Raw genomic sequence first — 20,858 nt, 5'->3', positions numbered from 1 at the left:
CTGAGGAATCAAGGAGTGAAGATCCCTGACGTGGAGTCGACAAGTCCAGCGAGTATTGTGAATACCCCTGTAACCCGGTCCATCCAGGGGGAGCCAGGGACTTCTGTTTCTGTTCCACCTGCTGCTCCTGTCGAGGCCGGTGAGACCAGTTCGCCAGCCGTCGAAGTGGGCCCTTCTGAGGTGGCATCGACTGTGGACCACTCAATCACCCAAAAGAGTGCCGAGGTTGTGGTTGGGCTACAGAGGTCTGGGATGACCCGGAGGTCTCCGGACCAATTGACTCTTTAATGGACTCATTTCCCTTGGTTGTCCCTGTTAACCATTGTAATTTTTGTGCATAGTTTTGGAGTGGTGTGTTAAGTGATTTAAAGGGGAGAGGTGGATGTGGTAACATGAGTCCTTTAGGGAGTCCATTGACCACATGACCGGCTCAGGGCCAATCACACGGGAGTGTACGAACCCTGGCCAATGGGTAGTTTGAGCGGGGCCCCGGGAGCAGGACCCTGGACAGTGTGGACCAGGATAGTGAAGTATAAAGGCCTGGTGTATAGTCTTTTTCTGCCTGATATCTAAATGCCTTTGCCTTTCATCAATAAACTCCTTTGTTTATGACTAAGCCTCCAGTGTATATCTCAAGCCACTGCAGTGAGTTATGATGATATGAGGCTGGATTTTCCTGGGGGAGGCGAGAGTAAGGAATCGGGTTCAATTCTGGGTGGTGAGCCCACCCCTGAAAGGAAATGTGGCCGTGACCTGCCGTTGAGGCTGGGCATGGGCTGAACAGCCAATCAGTGGCCATAGCTCTGGAAACAGGTGGGTCCATGGAATTACGGGCTACTTTATGACTCGCTTTTGTGCATTAATGTTTTCCGACAAAATTGGCAACTTTTCTCCAATTTTGGAGGGCAACAGGAGGCCTGGAGCCTGGGGCAGGGGAAGGCTGGTGATGTGTTCTTTAAAATCAGTGAATTTTCCATGAAGGGGTAGCACCGCTCTGCCATGCTGGGCATCTTTCGTGCCACTTCGAACTGCAGCTTCACGCACGCAAGCTGACAGCCGACCTTGTCCCAGTCCTCGCTGAGCTAGTTTGCAACAGTCAGCTGCCAAGGGCCACTGGCCTGCCTCCCTGCAAATTACAGCAGCAAAGAAAGTGAACTCCTTAGCTCCATATCGTGATTGGCCTGTTGAATGTGGGAAAGCTCTCTAGCCTGCCCTTCCCCTGCCCTCATGAATATTGTTGTTGTTGGGAACGAAGATAGCAGACCAGCACGCAGGCTGGCAGTGCCATTTTTCTTTTTGGCTGCCTGCCTGCCTGCCTGGCTTCGGGCCACACAATGTTTAGCTCTTGGAATATGTTGTAAGGTGGTTTGGTATCTCACAAAGAGGTCTGGAGGCTTGATTACTGAAAGTGGAGGACCTGGAGGAAGAGCAGTAGGAGCAGGTGGGTCAAGTGAGGCACCATGACCAAAGTCTGAGCAGCTCCGACTCCTCTTAGCCAGGACATCCACCGGGAATGAATCTTAGCGGGAATAAAAATGTAAGATGGGCTGAGGCTACATGATCATGCAAAGTCAACGGAGACACAGTCCAAGACCCTGTTGCAACCGTCCCACCCCCATCTAGATTTTTGTAAAGTATTGCTTAATTTCTATTCATTTGTTGTTCAATGAAAAGAGAACTTTCATTTAGAAACAAACAGAAGTCAAATGTCCCGGCTGTTGCACTGTCTCTTCAAAGAGTTGCATTTTCCCCCCACAACAATGGTTTTGTTTTGTTGAACCGTGCGAGGGCTTCGGGAGTTTTCCACTCCCGCTTCCAGGGCAAGTCAGCTGGATTAGTTACAGCCTTTGTTATAAAGGAGTCAGATGTTTTGGGAGGGATTAAATTCCTTTCAGGCATCATGCTGTTCAGGCCAGGGGAAAACAAAGTCACTGATTAAACTAAACACAGAATTTTCTATCTATTCACCATTGTCCGGCTATCTATAAATATTCGACAGATGACATCTATTCTTTCAAAGTTCTGCCCAATTTACATTATGTTGAATGGCGATTTGAATGGAGGCGATGCAAGATATAGAGGAAGAGGAGATCCTCACTGTAACAGTAAGCCAAAGAACAAAGATCTATATTGCATGCGTGTTGCCCTGGGGGTTTCATGGTTGGCTCACTGAGTCTGTCTTGTGAGTACAGATCAGAAGTGTCCTAGGTTTGCGTTCCCTGGGCAACGTGCTGAGTTACCCGCCTCCACCAGAGGCAGCAGTGGTCAAGCTCCAATTTTCATTTTCAGGTGGAAAAGGGGAGAAAGTCATTCTTCTGGTCTTTTAATCGTAATTCCTTCTTCACGAATGAAAACATTTATCCTCACTGAGCCCGCTTTGTGTTATCTTTGAATGTCAGCAGTATTTTCAGAACTCAATGTGAATCACGGTAAAGAGGCCGGACAGCAGTTTTGTAAACACGTGTTGTACCTGATGTGTATGGATGATGGATAAACGTTTCTTTACCTTGGGCCAATTGCTCATACTAATCTATGCGCATTTTAAGTTTGGAAGGATACTTGGGCTTAACTTGACATGGGGAAAATGGATCTTGCTCAGAATTCCACAGAAGTTTGGCCCAAGGAGGAAACTCCAGGGTATCCGAACCCCTGCTAGAGTTTCTGATTTGGAAATGGAGAGTGGAATGGGCAAGGTGAGTGGGCTGGACCGATTGCACTCGCAAGGCGTCACAGGCAGCAGTTCTGGAATTCCCAGTCAATCCAACCACCCCTGTCCCCGACTGTGACGCCATGATGGAGGGGCAGTGGCTGGAAGAAGCCTCCCTCCATCGGTATTCCACACGGTGACCTGAAGAAGGGCAGAGAGTCAGGAGAATAAGTTCCATCTCCTAACTTCTTTGCACATCACCTCTCGGATTGTGCTGTCTCTATACCTATCATTCCCTTTGAGCTCAAACAAGGAAAAGGGTGTGTTTAGCCAAAGCTACAATCCTGAGTGCCATGTGTGTGTGCCAGTCAGATGCGGGATAAACAGTACTGAGCGTTAAAAAGCCTTCTTGTTTGAAAACAAAGTCTATGTTCCCATTATTTTTCTATTTAATGTTCATGAGTGTTATTGTAAAAGGATATAGAGGCACTGAACAGCTTGATTACCAGCTTGTAAACCCAATATGTTTGATGGCAGGTGGTAAGAGTGGGAGAGTTTCCTGGTCCGCCACACTGCAGGAGGCAACGGCAAACCACTGCAATACATTTCCAAGCATAATCGTGGAATAATACAATGTAACTCTTAGGGCATGGTACCCGAAGGGGGAGGAAGAAGGAGGCACTGGAGAAGGGGCAAAGAAAATTGGCAAGGATGGATTGAGAAGTGATAACCACGGGGAACCTGAATGGGCTTGGGTGTTGGGATAACCTGGTTGAGGCTTTTAGAAGCATGAGGGATGTGATAGGGTAGGGGAAGCCAAGTTTACCACTGGTGAGGAAATCCAAAACGAGTGTTTCCAAATATAAGAGATTCATTAATGAATCTAATAGGTTTTTCAGGCGAAATGGTTACGATGCGGCACGTGGTATGGTTGACGTGCATGGCAAGGCAACCGCATTTCTTCATTTGCTACGAATGAGATTAAGCTACTCACTATTTGCCGCAATCTTTGCATTTTATTTCGCTGAGCTTGTGGCTCGATATCCGGTCCATCTCCAAAACTGCCCATTTCCCCCTCGGTAATAGTGCCCTTCTCCAAGCTGCATGAACCCATTCACTGCTGAAACCCTTGTTCATGCCTTTCTTACCCTCCATGTTCCATCATTCCAATACTCTCCTGGCTGACCTTTCCCCCCACCGAACCTGCATAAGCTGGAACTCATCCAAACCCTCGCCGCTCGAATCCTAACTCGCATCAAGTCACCCAACATCCCTGTGTTTATTGACCTACACTGGCTCACCCTCTGGCAATGCATTGTTCTTAAATTTCTCATCTGAATGTCAGAATCTCTCCGTGGGCTTGTCCTTCCTTATCTCTGTAACCTCCATCCCAAAAACCCCCTCAATGGTGGCTGTATCTTCAGCTGTATAGGCCCAAAGCTCTGGGATCCCTTCCACCTTCTTTCCTCCTTTACGACTCCTTGACCAAGGAGTCACCTGTCCTAATGCCTCCTTCCTTTGATGCTAAATCAAGCTCGTGTGCTAATCGGAACTGAAATCAATAAAAGTTGTAGGCCAGGTGAACTCCATGAAATACTTTGGAGTTTTCTAAACCCTGGCCCATAACTGTATATTGGCCTTCATAGTGAGAGGATTTGAGTATAGGAATAGAGATGTTTTACTGCAATTGTATAGGGCATTGGTATCCTTATTTGAGGAAGGATGTTCTTGCTATGGAGGAAGTGCAGTGAAGTTTTACCAGGCTGATTGCTGGGATGGCAGGACTGTCATATGAGGAGAGACTAAATTGGTTCGGAGTATATTCATTCCAGTTTAGAAGAGTGCAGCTTGTAGCACAGTGGTTAGCATGGTTGCTTCACAGCTCCAGGGTCCCAGGTTCGATTCCCGGCTGGGCCGCTGTCTGTGCGGAGTCTGCATGTTCTCCCCGTGTGTGCGTGGGTTTCCTCCGGGTGCTCCGGTTTCCTCCCACAGTCCAAAGATGTGCAGGTTAGGTGGATTGGCCATGATAAATTGCCCTTAGTGTCCAAAAGGGCAAGGTGGGGTTACTGGGTTACGGGGATAGGGCGGAGGCGTGGGCTTAAGTAGGGTGCTCTTTCCAAGAGCTGGTGCAGAATGGCCTCTTTCTGCACTTTAAATTCTCTGAGTCTATGAGTGAGAGGGGATCTCATCGAAACTTACAAAATTCTAACAGGATTGAATAGGGTAGATTCAGAAAGAATGTTCCTGATGGTGGAGGAGTCCAGAACTAGGGGTCATAGTTTGAGGAAACGGGGGAAACCTTTTAGGACTGAGGTGAGGAGAAATGTCTTCACCCAGAGAGTGGCAAGTCTGTGGAATTCACTACCACAGAAAGTAGTTGAGGCCAAAACATTGTGTAATTTCAAGAAGGAATTAGATATAGTGCTTGGGACTAAAGGGACGAAGGAATATAAATGAATAAATAATCTTTATTGTCACAAGTACTGCGCTGTAATGTTCTATGTTCTATTAATTATATGGCTGGGGGGGGGGGGGGGGGAGGTGGGATCAGGGTATTGAACTTGATGATCAGCCATGATCATAATGAATGGAGAGCAGGCTTGACGGGCCGAATGGCCTCCTACTGCTTTTACTTTCTATGTTTCTAAATTTTGGTTGAACGCATTTGTGAAGCACCTTAGGGTGATTTACTATGTTGAAGGTGCTATACAAATGTAAGTAGGTGTTGTAAGACCTTCCTGTTAAAATATATTCATACATTAATAAAATAGTAAGAGTTTTCCATTTGATCTTGGAGTCAGAGATCTAAATTTGCTTATGGACAAAATTTATTGTCCCAAAATATGCATGTGGGTGAGATCCCATTGTCTGCCATAGATTTGTGGGGTAAAAGGCACGATTTGGTACAGAGGATATAATTGATGATTTGTTCGCACCCTGTCCTGTTGAAACTCAGCAGTGAACAGTCTGCTGACTGGCTGAATTCTCACCAGAAGGTCCAGCAACATCCATGGCTAGCAGGTATTTTAGGTAGCCTGCTCCTCTTAAAGGGAAGCTGTACTCATTGGAAGGAAGCTGCAACAGACTGAAGGATTGGCTAAAAAGCAAAAGCACACTAAATGTAGCGACAAGCATAGAACATAGAACTGACTTTATTCCAGCTGGCTGACAGAAGGAGAGCAGCCGTGTTTCCATTGGGAGCTAGGATCTCTCTCCAAAGGGAAAGGGAGCAGGAGGACCGGAAGACCAAATCCTGAAGTATGTTCCTAAAACCTGGCAGAGGTGCCACAAAAAGTACAATGGCGTGACTTGGATGGTCGAAGTGCGTGAATATATTTTCCCATGACATCTGCTATCTACTGCACCCTAATGCCTCTCGTGTTGCTCAGTGTGCCATACCCCCATCACAGACAGGCCTACATCTCCTGAACCCTCTGGGGGAGACATTTCTCCATATCATGCGGCTGACTGTGAAAGAACCTATTGTATCCGGCATCACCAAGAACATCCAGGATGATGGTGTGTTTCTGCCTCAAGGCTCTTCTCAATCACATTCACTCTCATCCTGAAATATGATATGAAATGCAGACTACAGATGGTGAGAACATGTACCTCTCTATTTCCAATCGAAACCCCTTTCCCTCACCCCAACCCTTCTGATGTTCCACCTTTGGGCCCACAAATCCTGCCAGCTGGCCAGCCACTGCATCCTCATGAGGAACATGAGAAACTGGAGCAACGATAGACCATACGGCATCTGGAGCCTGCTATCAAAATGATCATGGCTGATCTTCAGCTTCAAATGCCCTCCCCCCTCCCCGACCCCCAATTCCATAGTCCCCTGAGAGACCAAAAAATCTGTCTATCCCTGTTAATTCCTGATTCTTTGTGGCCGGTCTGGACTCAATAAAATCTGAGATGGATTTGCAGGTATCATATCATTTAATAATAACTAACTTGCAAGGCTGACTCAATCCATAGGACCTCAGGACACACACACTGTCTTCTGAGAGCCCAGGATAAAGAGAACCTCAGGACAAAGGAACACTGGAGATATACTTCAAATTACATCAAGATTTGCATACAAACTTCCCATTGGTCATTTTACACACCTCCTGACCTGGCCATATATCCTGATTGGCTCACTTCCCATTTTCCCAATCCTGGCCTCTTGTTACCCAGCATCCTTTTCACTATTCTCTCCACGAGGCAAAGCTCCCCTCCCCCTTCCTAGCCATGCTGTGCTCATCCCTTTGTTCTCTGTCTGTGAACTCATTACCCTCAGGGTCCTACTGTCCATCATATTCGTTTGTTCACTTCCTCATCCCAGCCTTTGATATATTCAACAACTGAGCATGCTTAAAGAATTCCAAAGATTCACAACCCATTTGAGTGGAGTGATTTCTCACCTGAGTCAGAAACGATTGGCCCCTTACCCTGGGACCGTGCCTTCATTGCCCAGTCAGGGGAAACAGCCTCTCGTTGTCTACCCTGCCAAACCCTTTCGAAATCTTGGCCGTGGCAATGAGGTCACCTCATTATTATGAACTCCAGAGTGTATAGGCACAATTTACTCAACCTCTCGTCATGGGACAATCCTTTCAACCGAGGAACCAATCTAATCAACATTTGCTACCCTGCCTCCAATGCAAATATATCGTTCCTTAAACTTGGAGGCCAAACTCCCAGGTGTATTCTCACCAGAACCCCATACAACTGTAGCAAGGTGTCTTGATTTTTGTACTCCAATCCCCTTGCGAACATGCCATTTGCCTTCCTAACTGCTTTCTGTACCTGCATGCTAACTTCCTGTGTTCCTTGTATGACTACACCCAAGTCTCTCTGAACACCAACGTTGACAAGGGAGGGCAAGAACCACACCAGACCTCTGATGGGAAGCATTGTCATTTGTTCTGGCAATTCAGTCACCAGCTGAGACACTGACACAGACCGTACCTTAGAGGATAGAAGAGAATTGGGATCTGCACGTGGTGAGTCAGTGGGCATGAGCTGCAGACAAGCCAGAGGAAACCGGTATCTCATGTGCCAGCTCACTGGAGCGTGAAGTCACAGATGGGTACTGCCATGAAGGTCTTAAATGAGAAGTTTGCGTGTTTCTCGGTTCAGTGACCAACCTGCTGGCGAATCTCAGGTGCCTCAGCCATTACTCTTGGGTGAGGTGGAGGTAGGAAACGTTCTCCCTGATTACAATCCGTGGTGGCTTGGGGCTTCTATGGAGAGATCACCTCCTCCTCTTCCCTCAGCTCGCAGTTTTCCCTCTCTGCTGTCTGCACTGCATCTCCCTGTTGTGTTACAGACCCTGAAACACTGCCACTATAGCCCTCAATGACAAATGTTAGGCCAACACTCCTATCGTTTTCTACCTTCTGTCCCCCACCTCTTGTGAACAGAGGTGTTATATTTGTGGCTTTCCAATTCACTGGGATCACTAGGGAACTTTGGAAGATTACAACCAATGTGTCCATGATCTCTACAGCCACTTCCGTAAAGACCCTCGGGTGCAGGCCATCAGGTCCAGAATGCCTGTCGGCCTTTAGTCCCATTTGTTTCCTAGTATCTAATCTCTAGTGATCGTGATTGTTTTAAGTTCCTCTCTCCAAAGGTGTGCAGGTTAGGTGGATTGGCCATGCTAAATTGCCCTTGGGGTTGCAGGATTACGGGGATAGGATGGAGGTGTGGGCTTAAGTAGGGTGCTCTTTCCAAGAGCCGGTGCAGACTCGATGGGCCGAATGGCCTCCTTCTGCACTGTACATTGTATGATTCTATGATACTTCTTGATTTTCTGCTAATCTTGGGTTTTTTTGTACCTTCTACGGATACAAAATACTATTCAAAGTCTCTGATATTCCATGTTTCCCATTATTAGTCCGTAGTCTCAACCTCAAAGGGACTAACATTCACTTTCCTTTTTACAAGCTTGTTGAAGCTATTACTGTTCATTTTTATATTTCTTGCTGCTTTTCTTTCATATTTCAATTTCTCTCTCATTTAACCTAGATTCTAAAATTGTCCCAATCTTCTGGCCTTCCAGCAATTTTCACAGCTTTGTTTTTCTTTTCTTTCAATTTGATGCCATCCCTAACTTCCTGAATGAGCCACAGATGGTGCTTCCTTCTCAGAGAATCTTTCTTTCTCAATGGAATATATCTTTATTGAGAGCTATGAAGTATCTCTCTAAATGTCTGCCACTGCTTCTCTACCATCTTAGCCTATTTCCTTTGTCCACTTTAGCGAACTCTGCATGGGAGTTTCCAGCCTTTCCCCACCCTGCTGGATCTTCCGGTCCTGCCAAAGGCGATTTTCTGTAGCGGGTTCCCTGACGGCAGGATGGACAAGCCATGAGAAATACTGTAGACATCGGAGGGATTAGAAGATCCCACCGGTGGCCAATTCTGAGCCGCCTCTGCCACTGGAAGACACACCGCAGTGAGGCCTGAAAATCCCACTGTCTGTCTTCAACCCTTGTAATTCCCTTTATTTAAATTTAGGACTCTAGTTTTAGGCCCACACTTTCACTCTCAAACTGAATGTGAAATTCCAGTGGAGAAAATTACTCTGACCTCCTTGTGAGGATACAGCTGCACTTGCTTCAAAATCCCTCCAATATCATATCACAGGACTTCCACAAACTTTGTAAGAGCAAAAGTCCAAACCATCTTATCTGTAAGTTGGATCACTGGCCCTTCAAATATTTGGAGGTGGTGGATCTCTCATGCAGCTGAAAGCCTCTTTAGTTGGGAATTAGGTGAGGGTGAGGCCAGGACCTGCTTGGTCTAAATTGGCAACGTGAACTCCCATCTGAGAGATTGCTTGATGTCACGATCTGTGCATGCTTCTGGCGCAATCATGGTGCACCCACATTCACACCGTTGCAATCATAGGATAGGGCATTGAGCTGGCCGATGCCAGAAGTGGCTGGAAGTGGTGCAACACCTTTTTCAGCTTCTCCTGTTAATGCTGTGGAGCCACATTTTGAGGCCTTTGACTCTGATCCCATTGTGGGATTCCTTGGGTCAAGGGGCAGGATGTGCAAGAGCAAGCCTCGTACACTACGGGGTCATATCTGGAGACTAATGTTGGCATTAGGCAGCACGGCGGCAAAGTGGTTAGCACTGCTGCCTCGCAGCACCAGGGACCCGGGTTCAATTCCGGCCTCGGGTGACTGTGCGGAATTTGCACTTTCTCCCCATGTCTGCATGGGTTTCCTCCGGGTGCTCCGGTTTCCTCCCAGAGCCCAAAGAAGTGCAGGTTAGGTGGATTAGACATGATAAATTGCACCTTAGTGTCCAAAGGTTAGGTGGGGTTACTGGGTTATGGGGATAGGGTAGAGGCGTGGGATTAATTGGGGTGCTCTTTCCAAGGGCTGGTACAGACTTGATGAGCCAAATGGCCTCCTTCGGCACTGTAGGGATTCTACGGATTCTGGGATTATAAGAATTAAGATGCTTGTCCTGGATATGGGCTCACTCATTGTTTCTGTCCTTGTTGTCTAAAGTTATTTGTGCTCTAATTTTTCTATACCTCTATATTGATTCAGGCCAGGGCACAATTTCATGGATTGGGGAGCAGGATTAGTTGGGTAACTCTCCCAAAGAATTGGTAGAAGCACAATGAACCAAATGACCTACTTTTATGCTGTGGTATTCTATGATCCTCAGATTAGCTGCTGCTTGTACCGACTCTCAATGACCCTAAAGTTGCATTTTAGACTATTTGTCCATATCATAGGATATTCTGAGTGTAACCAAGGAATAATAAAAATAGTGGACTAATTGATAAATTTCGGTCTGGGGTTTAAGGCAGGACCATTCTAGCCCCTATGGTCGCATTCATATTAGTGTGTGTCTTCACCAACTGAAATATGGACAGCTTTCTAAGACCAGAACAAAAGGGAAAACATCCTGATCTTCTTTGGACAGTCCTTATAAATAGTAATTACCTGTAAAATGTCAGATTACATAAAAGATTTAGCTGCAGACTAACTCTTCAGATTGCTGAGAGTCTGACCAAAGATGAGTAATAAACATTATGCAGACACAGGCACCTCGCACAGATCTTGGGGCCGTTCCACTTAACAGACTAAGTGCTAATTGAAGAACAAAAAAAAGAACAAAGAAAATTACAGCACAGGAACAGGCCCTTCGACCCTCCCAGTCTGCGCCGATCCAGATCCTTTATCTAAACCTGTTGCCTATTTTCCAAGGTCTACTTCTCTCTGTTCCCCACCTGTTCATATATCTGTCCAGATGCATCTTAAATGATGCTATCGTACCCGCCTCTACCACCTCCGCTGGTAAAGCGTTCCAGGCACCCACCACTCTCGACGTAAAAAACTTTCCACGCACATCTCCCTTAAACTTTTCACCTCTCACCTTGAAATCGTGACCCCTTGTAACGGACACCCCCACTCTTGGAAAAAGCTTGTTGCTATCCACCCTGTCCATACCTCTCATAATTTTGTAGACCTAAATCAGGTCTCCCCTCAACCTCCGTCTTTCCAACGAAAACAATCCTAATCTACTCAACCTTTCTTCATAGCTAGCACCCTCCATACCAGGCAACATCCTGGTGAACCTCCTCTGCACCCTTTCTAAAGCATCCACATCCTTTTGGTAATGTGGCGACCAGAACTGCACGCAGTATTCCAAATGTGGCCTAACCAAAGTCCGATACAACTGTAACATGACCTGCTGACTCTTGTACTCAATACCCCGTCCGATGAAGGCAAGCATGCTGTATGCCTTCTTGACCACTCTATCAATCTGCGTTGCCACCTTCAGGGTACAATGGACCTGAACTCCCAGATCTCTCTGGACATCAATTTTCCCCAGGACTCTTCCATTGACCATATAGTCTGCTCTTGAGTTAGATCTTCCAAAATGCATTGCCTCGCATTTGCCTGGATTGAACTCCATCTGCCATTTCCCTGCCCAACTCTCCAATCTATCTATATTTTGCTGCATTCTCTGACAGTCCTCCTCGCTATCTGCAACTCCACCAATCTTAGTATCATCTGTAAACTTGCTCATCAGACCACTTATACCTTCGTCCAGATCATTTATGTATATCACAAACAACAGTGGTTTAAGGGATTAATTGAAGGGCTGTCTGATTTTCAATGCCAATTTCATGGGGGCCCTATTACATTTTAAGCACAGTTTTAGCACAGTCAAAAGGCGAGACTGTGTTCTGCAGAAATTACGTTAGAATCCTTCCCGTGTCTGCACTACTGGCATCTTAAAATGATAAGAGCAGAAACAAATCTGACAAATTCAAAATTTAGCTGAAGACAAATCCAAAAGTCTTGATGCTCGGACAAGTGCATCACCTTCTTGAGTGACAAAAGGAGGTCCTCCCTCAGTGTGGTGCAAAGAGCTGTTTGGTTATCAGCATTTTTATTGTTCCTTTTACTCTGAATTTTGTACTGTCTGCATCACACAACTAATCTTCATCATTCAGAAAAGACCTGGATGAGCAATTATCTCTGGTAAATGGAAACAGCCCAGAGATGCAATCTGGTGTCATTCATAACAATAATAATAATCTTTATTAGTATCACAAGTAGGCTTATATAAACACTGCAATGAAGTTACTGTGTAAATCCCCTAGTCGTCAATTTCAGGCGGCTGTTCGGGTACACTGCGGGAGAATTGAGAATGTCCAATTGACCGAACAGCACGTCTTTCGGGACTTGTGGGAGGAAACCGGAGCAAACCCACGCAGACACAGGGTGAACGTGCAAACACCGCACGGACAGTGATATGAACCGGGAATCGAACCCGGGTCCCTGGCACTGTGAAGCAACAGTGCTAACGACTGTGCTGCCATGCCACCCATTGACTCCTTCATGACTCACTGAGTAGCACTCTCTCCTCTGAGTCAGAAGGTTGTGGGTTTAAGTTCCACTCCCAGAGACTTGAACACAAAGGCCGAGATTTTCAAGGACATGACTCATTCAAAATGGCACTGGGAACCCGGATCTGGAACTCCTGCCTGTTTCCCACAGTTCCTATTTTCACCAGCAGGGAAAGGGGGTTAGGATGTGACTCACGCATTGGGGAAACACAAGCTCAGCAGGGCCACTTGAACTCAGTGCTGAGTTCAAACATTTTCACTGCAGGAAGAGCCTTATCTGGCAGTGTGTGACTTATGAATTTTTAGAGTTGACATAAATATTTGTGAACAGCAGAGAAGGTTTCTGGAACAGTAAAGCTGTTATGCTATTTAAATCTGCTACCCTTTTAAATGTTGAAAAATAAACTACCTGACTGTGTCCATGAGTTGAAAAAGGTATGTGCTTTCAATTTCTTTTTTTTAAATATAATTTTTATTGGAATTTTTTACAGAAAATATAAAACATAACGACAAACAATGAAATGCAACAAAATAACCCATAATAACTGTAACACCCCCAGACCATATGTATCCCATCCCCCCACCCCCCAACCCCAATGAACAATAAAAGAACTTAAAAATAAATTAAAATTAAATAAACAAACATAGTCATTGTCCGCCCCCACCCCCCTTTTCCCCCCCCCCCCCCCCCCCTCCCCCCCGGGTTGCTGCTGCTACCGTCCCCGTACCCTATCGTTGAGGCAGAAAGTCGAGAAAAGGTTGCCACCGCCTAAAGAACCCTTGTACCGACCCTCTCAGGGCGAATTTGACCTTCTCGAGCTTAATGAAACCCGCCATGTCATTGATCCAGGTCTCCACGCTTGGGGGCCTCGCATCCTTCCATTGTAGCAAGATCCTTCGCCGGGCTACTAGGGACGCAAAGGCCAGCACACCGGCCTCTTTCGCCTCCTGCACTCCCGGCTCCACCCCAACCCCAAAAATCGCGAGTCCCCATCCTGGCTTGACCCTGGATCCCACCACCCTCGACACCGTCCTCGCCACCCCCTTCCAGAACTCCTCCAGTGCCGGGCATGCCCAGAACATATGGGCATGGTTCGCTGGACTCCCCGAGCACCTGACACACCTGTCTTCACCCCCAAAGAACCTACTCATCCTCGTCCCAGTCATGTGGGCCCGGTGCAGCACCTTGAATTGGATGAGGCTAAGCCGCGCACACGAGGAGGAAGAATTAATCCTCTCCAGAGCATCAGCCCATGTCCCGTCTTCGATCTGTTCCCCCAGTTCCCCCTCCCACTTAGCTTTCAGCTCCTCTACTGATGCCTCCTCCGCCTCCTGCATAACCTTGTAGATATCAGATATCTTCCCCTCTCCGACCCAGACCCCCGAAAGCACCCTGTCGCTCACCCCCCTCGCAGGAAGCGAAGGGAATCCCTCCACCTGCCGCCTAGCAAATGCCTTTACCTGCAGATACCTGAACATGTTCCCCGGGGGGAGCCCAAATTTCTCCTCCAACTCCCCCAGGCTCGCAAACCTCCCATCAATAAACAGGTCCCTCAGCTGTCTGATGCCCGTTCTGTGCCAACTCTGAAATCCCCCATCAATGTTCCCCGGGACGAACCTATGGTTCCCCCTTAACGGAGCCTCCATCGAGCCCCCCACTTCTCCCCTATGTCGCCTCCACTGCCCCCAAATCTTGAGGGTAGCCGCCACCACCGGACTCGTGGTATACCTCGTAGGAGGGAGCGGCCACGGCGCCGTTACCAGGGCCCCCAGGCTTGTATCTCCACAGGACGCCCTCTCCATCCGTTTCCATGCTGCCCTCTCCCCCTCCATTATCCACCCCCTCCATTATCCAGTGCTTTCAATTTCAATAGATACTTGTTAACATAACATTTATTGTTAAGGGCGGCACAGTGGTTAGCACTGCTGCCTCACAGCCCCAGGGATCCGGGTCCAATTCTGGCCTCGGGTGACCCCGTGTCCGAGTGGGTTTCCTCTGGGTACTCCGGTTTCCTCCCACAGTCCAAAAATGTGCAGGTTGGGTGGATTGGCCATGCTAAATTGCCCCTTAGTGCCCAAATGGTTAGGTTGGATTTTGGGGATAGGGTGTGGGCTTGACCTTAGATGGGGTGCTTTTTCAGAGTGTAGGTGCAGATTTGATGGGTGAAATGGCCTCCTTCTGCACTGTTTGGATTGTATCATTCTAATTGCTATCATTATTGCATTATTGATGCTTGACTGTTTCCATAACTTGTCATTATCACAGTTGGTGATGTTAAGTTCCCAGTTTAATCAACAATCCCAAAGGTTATTAAATGAGTAGCTATCTTTTTGTTGTGGGAATAGGAATACAAATGTTTGTTTTATGAGGGATTAAATACTTGAGGGATCTTTGAGCGCAGTGAAAAATGTTAATAAAATATTGCACGGAGGTTGTTATTTTTCAGTGATGCTGATTCTTTTTTTAAAGAGTATTTTTATTCCAAATTTTCAACATTTTTATAATTTGCAACAAACACATTAACACCTCCATCCTCACCCACAAAGACCCTACCTCCCTATTCTACCTTGAACCCCCTTTGCATTCGATGCCCATCAAATTTGGAAGGCCTAGCCCCCTTCCACCTGCCGTCCACTCTGCAGTATCACCCTTCTTATTCTTGCAACCTTCCCCACCCAGACAAATGAGGAGATCAGCCTGTCATCTCCCTGAAAAATACCTTGGACAAAAAGACCGGCAGATGTTGAAACAAAACAAGAATTGTGGTAAAATATTCATCTTTACTGCCTATACCCAGCCCGGCAACGACAAGAGGGAGATTGTCCTACCTCAACAAGTTGGCCTTCGCCCTCCCCAAATGATGCTGATTCTATTAAAAATTTTTTTTTTAGAGTACCCAATTATTTTCTTTTCCAATTATGGGGCAATTGTGCGCGGCCAATCCACCTACCCTGCACATTTTTGGGTTGTGGGGGTGAGACCCACGCAGACATGGGGAGAATGTGCAAACTTCAGACGGACAGTGACCCGGGGTCAGGATTGAACCTGGGACCTCAATGCCGTGAGGCAGCAGTGCTAACCATTGTACCACTGCGCTGCCCTGTGTTGCTGATCCTAGTTTGAGCTCTCACTCTGATACTTACTCCAGGTTGCAGCATCAGACCAAAATGTTTAAATTATGAGGATTGCTTCCTTAAATTATGCTTGTATTTCCCTGGTTTAGAGGATTAATGGCTGATCTTATTGAGGCGACTAAATGGGGCGGATAGAGAGAAACTATTTCTTCCGATGGGGTGTGGGGGTGGGTGCGGGATGGCGGCAGACTCCAGAATAGGAGGCCAAATAATAACATTACAATTTGAGCGAGGTCATTCAGGGGTGACGTCAGGCAGCGTTTTTTCAGAACAAGGGTGATAGAAATGTGGAACTCTCCCTCCCAGAAAGCCATTGGGCGGGATTCTCCGATCCCCCGCTGAGCCGGAGAATCGCCGGGGGTGCGTGAATCCTACCCCGCCGCCCCGACGCCGGCTGCCGGATTCTCCGGCCCCGGTTTTTCGGCGGGGGCGGGAATCATGTTGCGCCGGTCGGGGGCCGTTGGCAGTGACCCCCCCCCCCGTCCGGCGATTCTCTGTTCCGCGATGGGCTGAGTGGCCGCCTGTTTTCGGCCAGTCCCGCCGGCGTAAATCAAACAAGGTCCTTACCGACGGAACCTGGCTCTGCGGGCGGCCTGCGGAGTCCTCGGATGGGAGGGGGGAGGGGGCACAGGGGGGATATGGCCCTGGTGGGGGGGGGCCACGGTGGCCTGGCCCGCGATCGGTTGGCGCGCTGCCCACCCGGCCAGCCCCGGCCTAGCCCCTGAAGGTGTGGAGGATTCTGCACCTTCTGGGCGGCCCAACGTCGGAGTGGTTCACGACACTCCTCGACGCCGGTACGGCCCGCCCCACTGGGTAGCGGAGAATCCTGGCCATTGTGTCTAAATATTTCAAAACTGAGGTTGACTAATTTTTGTTTCATTACCAAACCAGGATGGGTTGATGGAATTAAAATGCAGATTAGTCACGATGTAATAACATGGTGAGACGTGCTCAAGGGCTGAATGACCACACCGCCTGGTACGAGATGCCGAGAGGTTTTTCCTGCCTGCACCATTGTTCTTTTAACCTGTCAAAGCTCACTTGTCACTGAGTTGTGTTAGCCTCCTGGTATCTGTTGATCTAAAAAGTAGGCAAGTGAACATACCCAGTCACAGAGGGGAAATGAGGGGTCCAACATGAACCAATTATGGAATTGGCTTATGGTGTACGATACAAATTTGCTACTCTGAATCAAGTCAAAGAGTAAAATTATAAAGCATCATAGAGGCATCGAATGATAGAGGGCTGGAGGAGGCCATTCAGCTCATCATGCCTGTGGCTGATTGGTACTTGAAAATTGAAGGGTCTTTGATGTTCTGTTCCTGATTTGATGGCAAATACTAATTGGTTTAAAATACTTTTGGCAAACATTTTATATATGTGGTAATGTTCAAATTGCACTATAAGTTGCTTTTCTCTCTCAAGTATGACTATGTTTTGTTCTGTCCAGGTTCATTCAAATGATAGTGTCCTTTCCAATTAGTAACCCAATGCAATATCGTATTGATAGGAAGCGACTGATGGAACAGATGAAATTGATGGCAGTGGAATATCCTGCACTGGGCAGAGGAGGAGTGTGAAAGTCAGTGGAAAATTCATGCCACCCCTGGACTGGGAAAGAATCGAGAAAAAGCACACATCAAGCTCCACAGGTCATTCCTACCTTCACAGACCTGGTCTGTCAATTGTCACAGGACCAGGCCTTTACAAGCCGACTGAATCCCCAGGGACAGGTGAGCAACTCGGGGGCGGAAAGTGTAGTCGATGCGGTGGGGACAGTCAAAAGCAAGGCGAGAAGACCGCAGAGGATTGGGAAACAAGTAGCGAGGAGGAAAAGACTCGAGGCATATTTGTTTCAAAGGTCGGGATTTCAAAAGAAACAATGGAGGAGCTGAAAGCCCTTCTAAAGGAGAGTCCTTTAATTACCAGCCGACAGAAAGTGAGCAGTAAAAGCAATTGTTCGCCCTCCTGTTTGAAGGTTCAGAATCCTGAAGAGAAACCCCAGGAGGAAGAAGATAAACCCTCTGCCTCCTCAAAAGTATTTCCCCGGGTCCCTGAACAGAAGACAGCACAGAGACCCAGCCAGGCATCCACGGGTGATGAGCTACCAATGCTGCCAGTGTCCACTTCAGATGCTGCAACTTCAGAGAGTACCAAAACCAAAGCAATGGCATTGAAGACATCAGATATATCTACTCTCACTGACAGCGGGCTAAGTTCAAAGCATGACTCAGATTCAAATGTCACAGGTAAGTACCTTGCTGATTGTGTGTTGCAGTTCATTCAGGGAGTCCGTGTTAATGTGGCTACATGCACTTTTACAAGCATGCTGTAGTCTGGAACTATGGGTAGTGTTGATAGAGACGCCAACATTCTTTCCACCGGGAATTCCTCCCGTCTGCCATTTTCGGAAGGATTTGCCACATCTTCCTTGGTCATCAATTTCTGGAGTAGGATTTTTCCAAAAACCTCTGCCTCAGAGACAGGGGGCGGGATTCTCCGGTTCCCCACCCGTGTGTTTCTCGGCGGCGCGCCGTTCGCTGCTGGTGGGATTCTCTCTTCCCGCCGCTTGTCAATGGGATTTCCCATGAAGCCACCCCATGCCGCCGGGAAACCCACCGGCTGGGTTGCACTGCCTGCGGGAACAGAGAATCTCAATGGCCGGAGAATTCCAGCTCCTCACGCAGCCACAAGACCCCCATGGTTAGTGCCTGCCTTTACCCCTCTGTTAATCCAATCAGCCAATTCAAATATAGTAGAAAGCAATTGATGAAATTTCTGGTGGGAGAATTTCACCCGGCCTCAGCAGCAGCAACAATGAAGTGTCTTAAATGTAGGAAAAGATCCAAAGCCACCTCACAGGACTATTGAAACTGAGCCAAATAAGGAGAGATTAGTTCAGAACACCAAAAGCTTGGTCAAGAAGGTAGTTTGTAAGGAGTGCCTTAAAGGACCAAAAAAGGTAGAAAGACAGTGGTTTAGGGAGAGAATCCCAGAGCCTCAGGCCTTGTCAGTTGAAGATAAATAAAATAAATAAATAATCTTTTATTGTCACAAGTAGGCTTACATTAACACTGCAATAACGTTACTGTGAAAAGCCCCAAGTACAGTTGCCAATAGTAGTGAAACAATGTGAAAGAGATCAGATATGTAAGAGCATAGATATCTTGGAGACTGTAGGGCTGGAGGAGAGATGGGGGAGGGAGGGATGGACGCGTGCGAGGCTATGGAGAGATATATTCTAATAGAAATATGGAAGAAACCATGTTGAAAAGGTGTTTAATAACCTTTGCCCCATTTCTCCACTTGGAGGAGATGGCAATTTGTCTTCACCAGGATTATCTGGTCTGAGCTCAAATCAATCACTTGAAGATGGACTGGTTGACTTCCTTCAGGAGGGACCTTTCCAAAATGAGCAGATTATCTCTCTGGGTTTGGTGCGATTGGTTGCTTTCAGTCAGTGAAATGTGTTCCTCGCCCTCCCCCAGCAGAGGAAATAGTTTCTCTCCACCTAACTTGCTATCAATTCCTTTAATCATCTTGTAGTGCTTTGTAAACATTTCTTTTAAAAAAAATAAAGTTAGAGTACCCAATTCCTTTTTCCAATTAACGGGCAATTTAGCGTGGCCAATCCACCTAGCCCGTAAATTGTTTGGTTTGTGGGGGCGAAACCCCCACATACATGGGGAGAATGTGCAAACTCCACACGGACAGTGACCCAGAGCAGGAATTGAACCTGGGACCTCGGTGCCGTGAGGCATAGGGCTAAGCCACTGTGCCACCGTGCTGCCCTGTAAACATTTCTACTAGTATCACTCCTCAATCTTCTGTACTGAACAAAATACAGCCTTAGAATTTATGGACTGGTGCTTGTTGTGTTTGGTCTTCTATGTCTTGCAAAGGAATCCACCAAACACCTAGTCTTGTCCAATGCAGGACCTTTATTAAATCACATGTGGTAAGATAGCGATCTGTGACAGAGTAAGTTATTATGGAGTTTCTTTGTACTCCTCTGGAACTACATCTAGCTTGAGTGTTCACCTGTATGTCTTACTACTGTCCCCAACAACCATCTGGTGATGGCTGGTTGTGTCTCCACTTATATGGGAATCCCTGGTCACATGACTATGGTCTTGAGACGCATGGTGTGTCTGCACCGCCACCTGCTGGTTGGAGGTCACACACCATCCTCTATGATATTGCCCACAGGCATAGCACAGTGCTATTCCCCACTCACAGATTGATGTAGGCAAAGTTGGCATGGGCTCGGTGTAAGGAGAAATGCTCATATAGCAGTTCCCTAGAAGCAATGGTCTACCATTGTAATAGCCGTGCCTCAGTGGCCAGCATCGAGTCCAAAGATTTGGGTTCAAGTCCCTTTAGAAATCTAAGCACAAAATCTAGACAATCAGTACGTTACTGAGGGTGAGCTGCATTTGTGGAGATATTGCCTTTCGAAGAAGACATAACCGAGTTACTATCTACCCTATCATCTGGACATGGTTGACCCAAAGGTGTTATTTCGAAGAAGAGAAGGGGAGTTCTTCCTTGTCATTGATGTACTCAATAGTTATCTTGTTGGAAACATCACAAAAAAAACAGGTTAGATGTTCACTATCACATTACTAAATTGAGGGAGCTTGCTTTGCACAATATGGCTGCCACATTTCCTATATCACAACAGTGACTTCAGTTTAAAAGCGCTTTGTTGGCTTGAAGGTGCTTTGAGATATTCTGATGTTACATAATGCACTATTTAATTATAAACAACCTTGCCATGATTATAAACTTGTTGGGCCATATGGTCTACTTCTGTATGGTGCTCTCCATGTAATGTAATCCTCATTTTCTATCCTATAGATAGCATGAGAGAGCTACCTATGAATAGCAGTGCAACTCTCTCACAAACAAGCACTACTATTGAGCAAGTGAAGCAACAGATCACAAGAGAAGACATTAGGTTCATCCGTTTTGAAGCAAGTGACTTTCATGGGATTTCAAGATCGAAAACTGTGCCATCTCGTTTTTTTCAGGTATAGTATGTGTAAAAGCGCTGGGTTCCAATGACTGGTGACCAAGTGCTTAGAACAATAGCAGTTTATTGAATACCCTGAGCAACTCTTACATGCCATGTGTCTGCTGTGCTCCAGGGAGAATTCACACACTCCTGCATCATCCCAGCCTTCACGTGATGGTCGAC

General features: G+C 46.9%; 1 protein-coding gene across 1 annotated transcript in view; it reads left to right on the top strand.

Moving 5' to 3' along the window:
* The first annotated feature begins 2,003 nt into the window (after positions 1-2,003).
* Positions 2,004-20,858, top strand: part of lgsn (lengsin, lens protein with glutamine synthetase domain) — a 28,508-nt gene continuing 9,653 nt past the window's right edge. Inside the window, exons 1-3 of the mRNA XM_038800665.1 lie at positions 2,004-2,105; positions 17,169-17,907; positions 20,519-20,691. Of these exons, the coding sequence (XP_038656593.1) occupies positions 2,058-2,105; positions 17,169-17,907; positions 20,519-20,691 (960 nt within the window). The 5' untranslated portion in view covers positions 2,004-2,057. The remainder of the gene's footprint in view (positions 2,106-17,168; positions 17,908-20,518; positions 20,692-20,858) is intronic.

Source organism: Scyliorhinus canicula, chromosome 6 (assembly GCF_902713615.1).
Source record: "Scyliorhinus canicula chromosome 6, sScyCan1.1, whole genome shotgun sequence".
NCBI classification, from domain to species: Eukaryota; Metazoa; Chordata; class Chondrichthyes; order Carcharhiniformes; family Scyliorhinidae; genus Scyliorhinus; species Scyliorhinus canicula.
The sequence above is the reverse complement of the archived record's forward strand: the minus strand, read 5'-3'. Positions and strand labels throughout refer to the sequence as shown.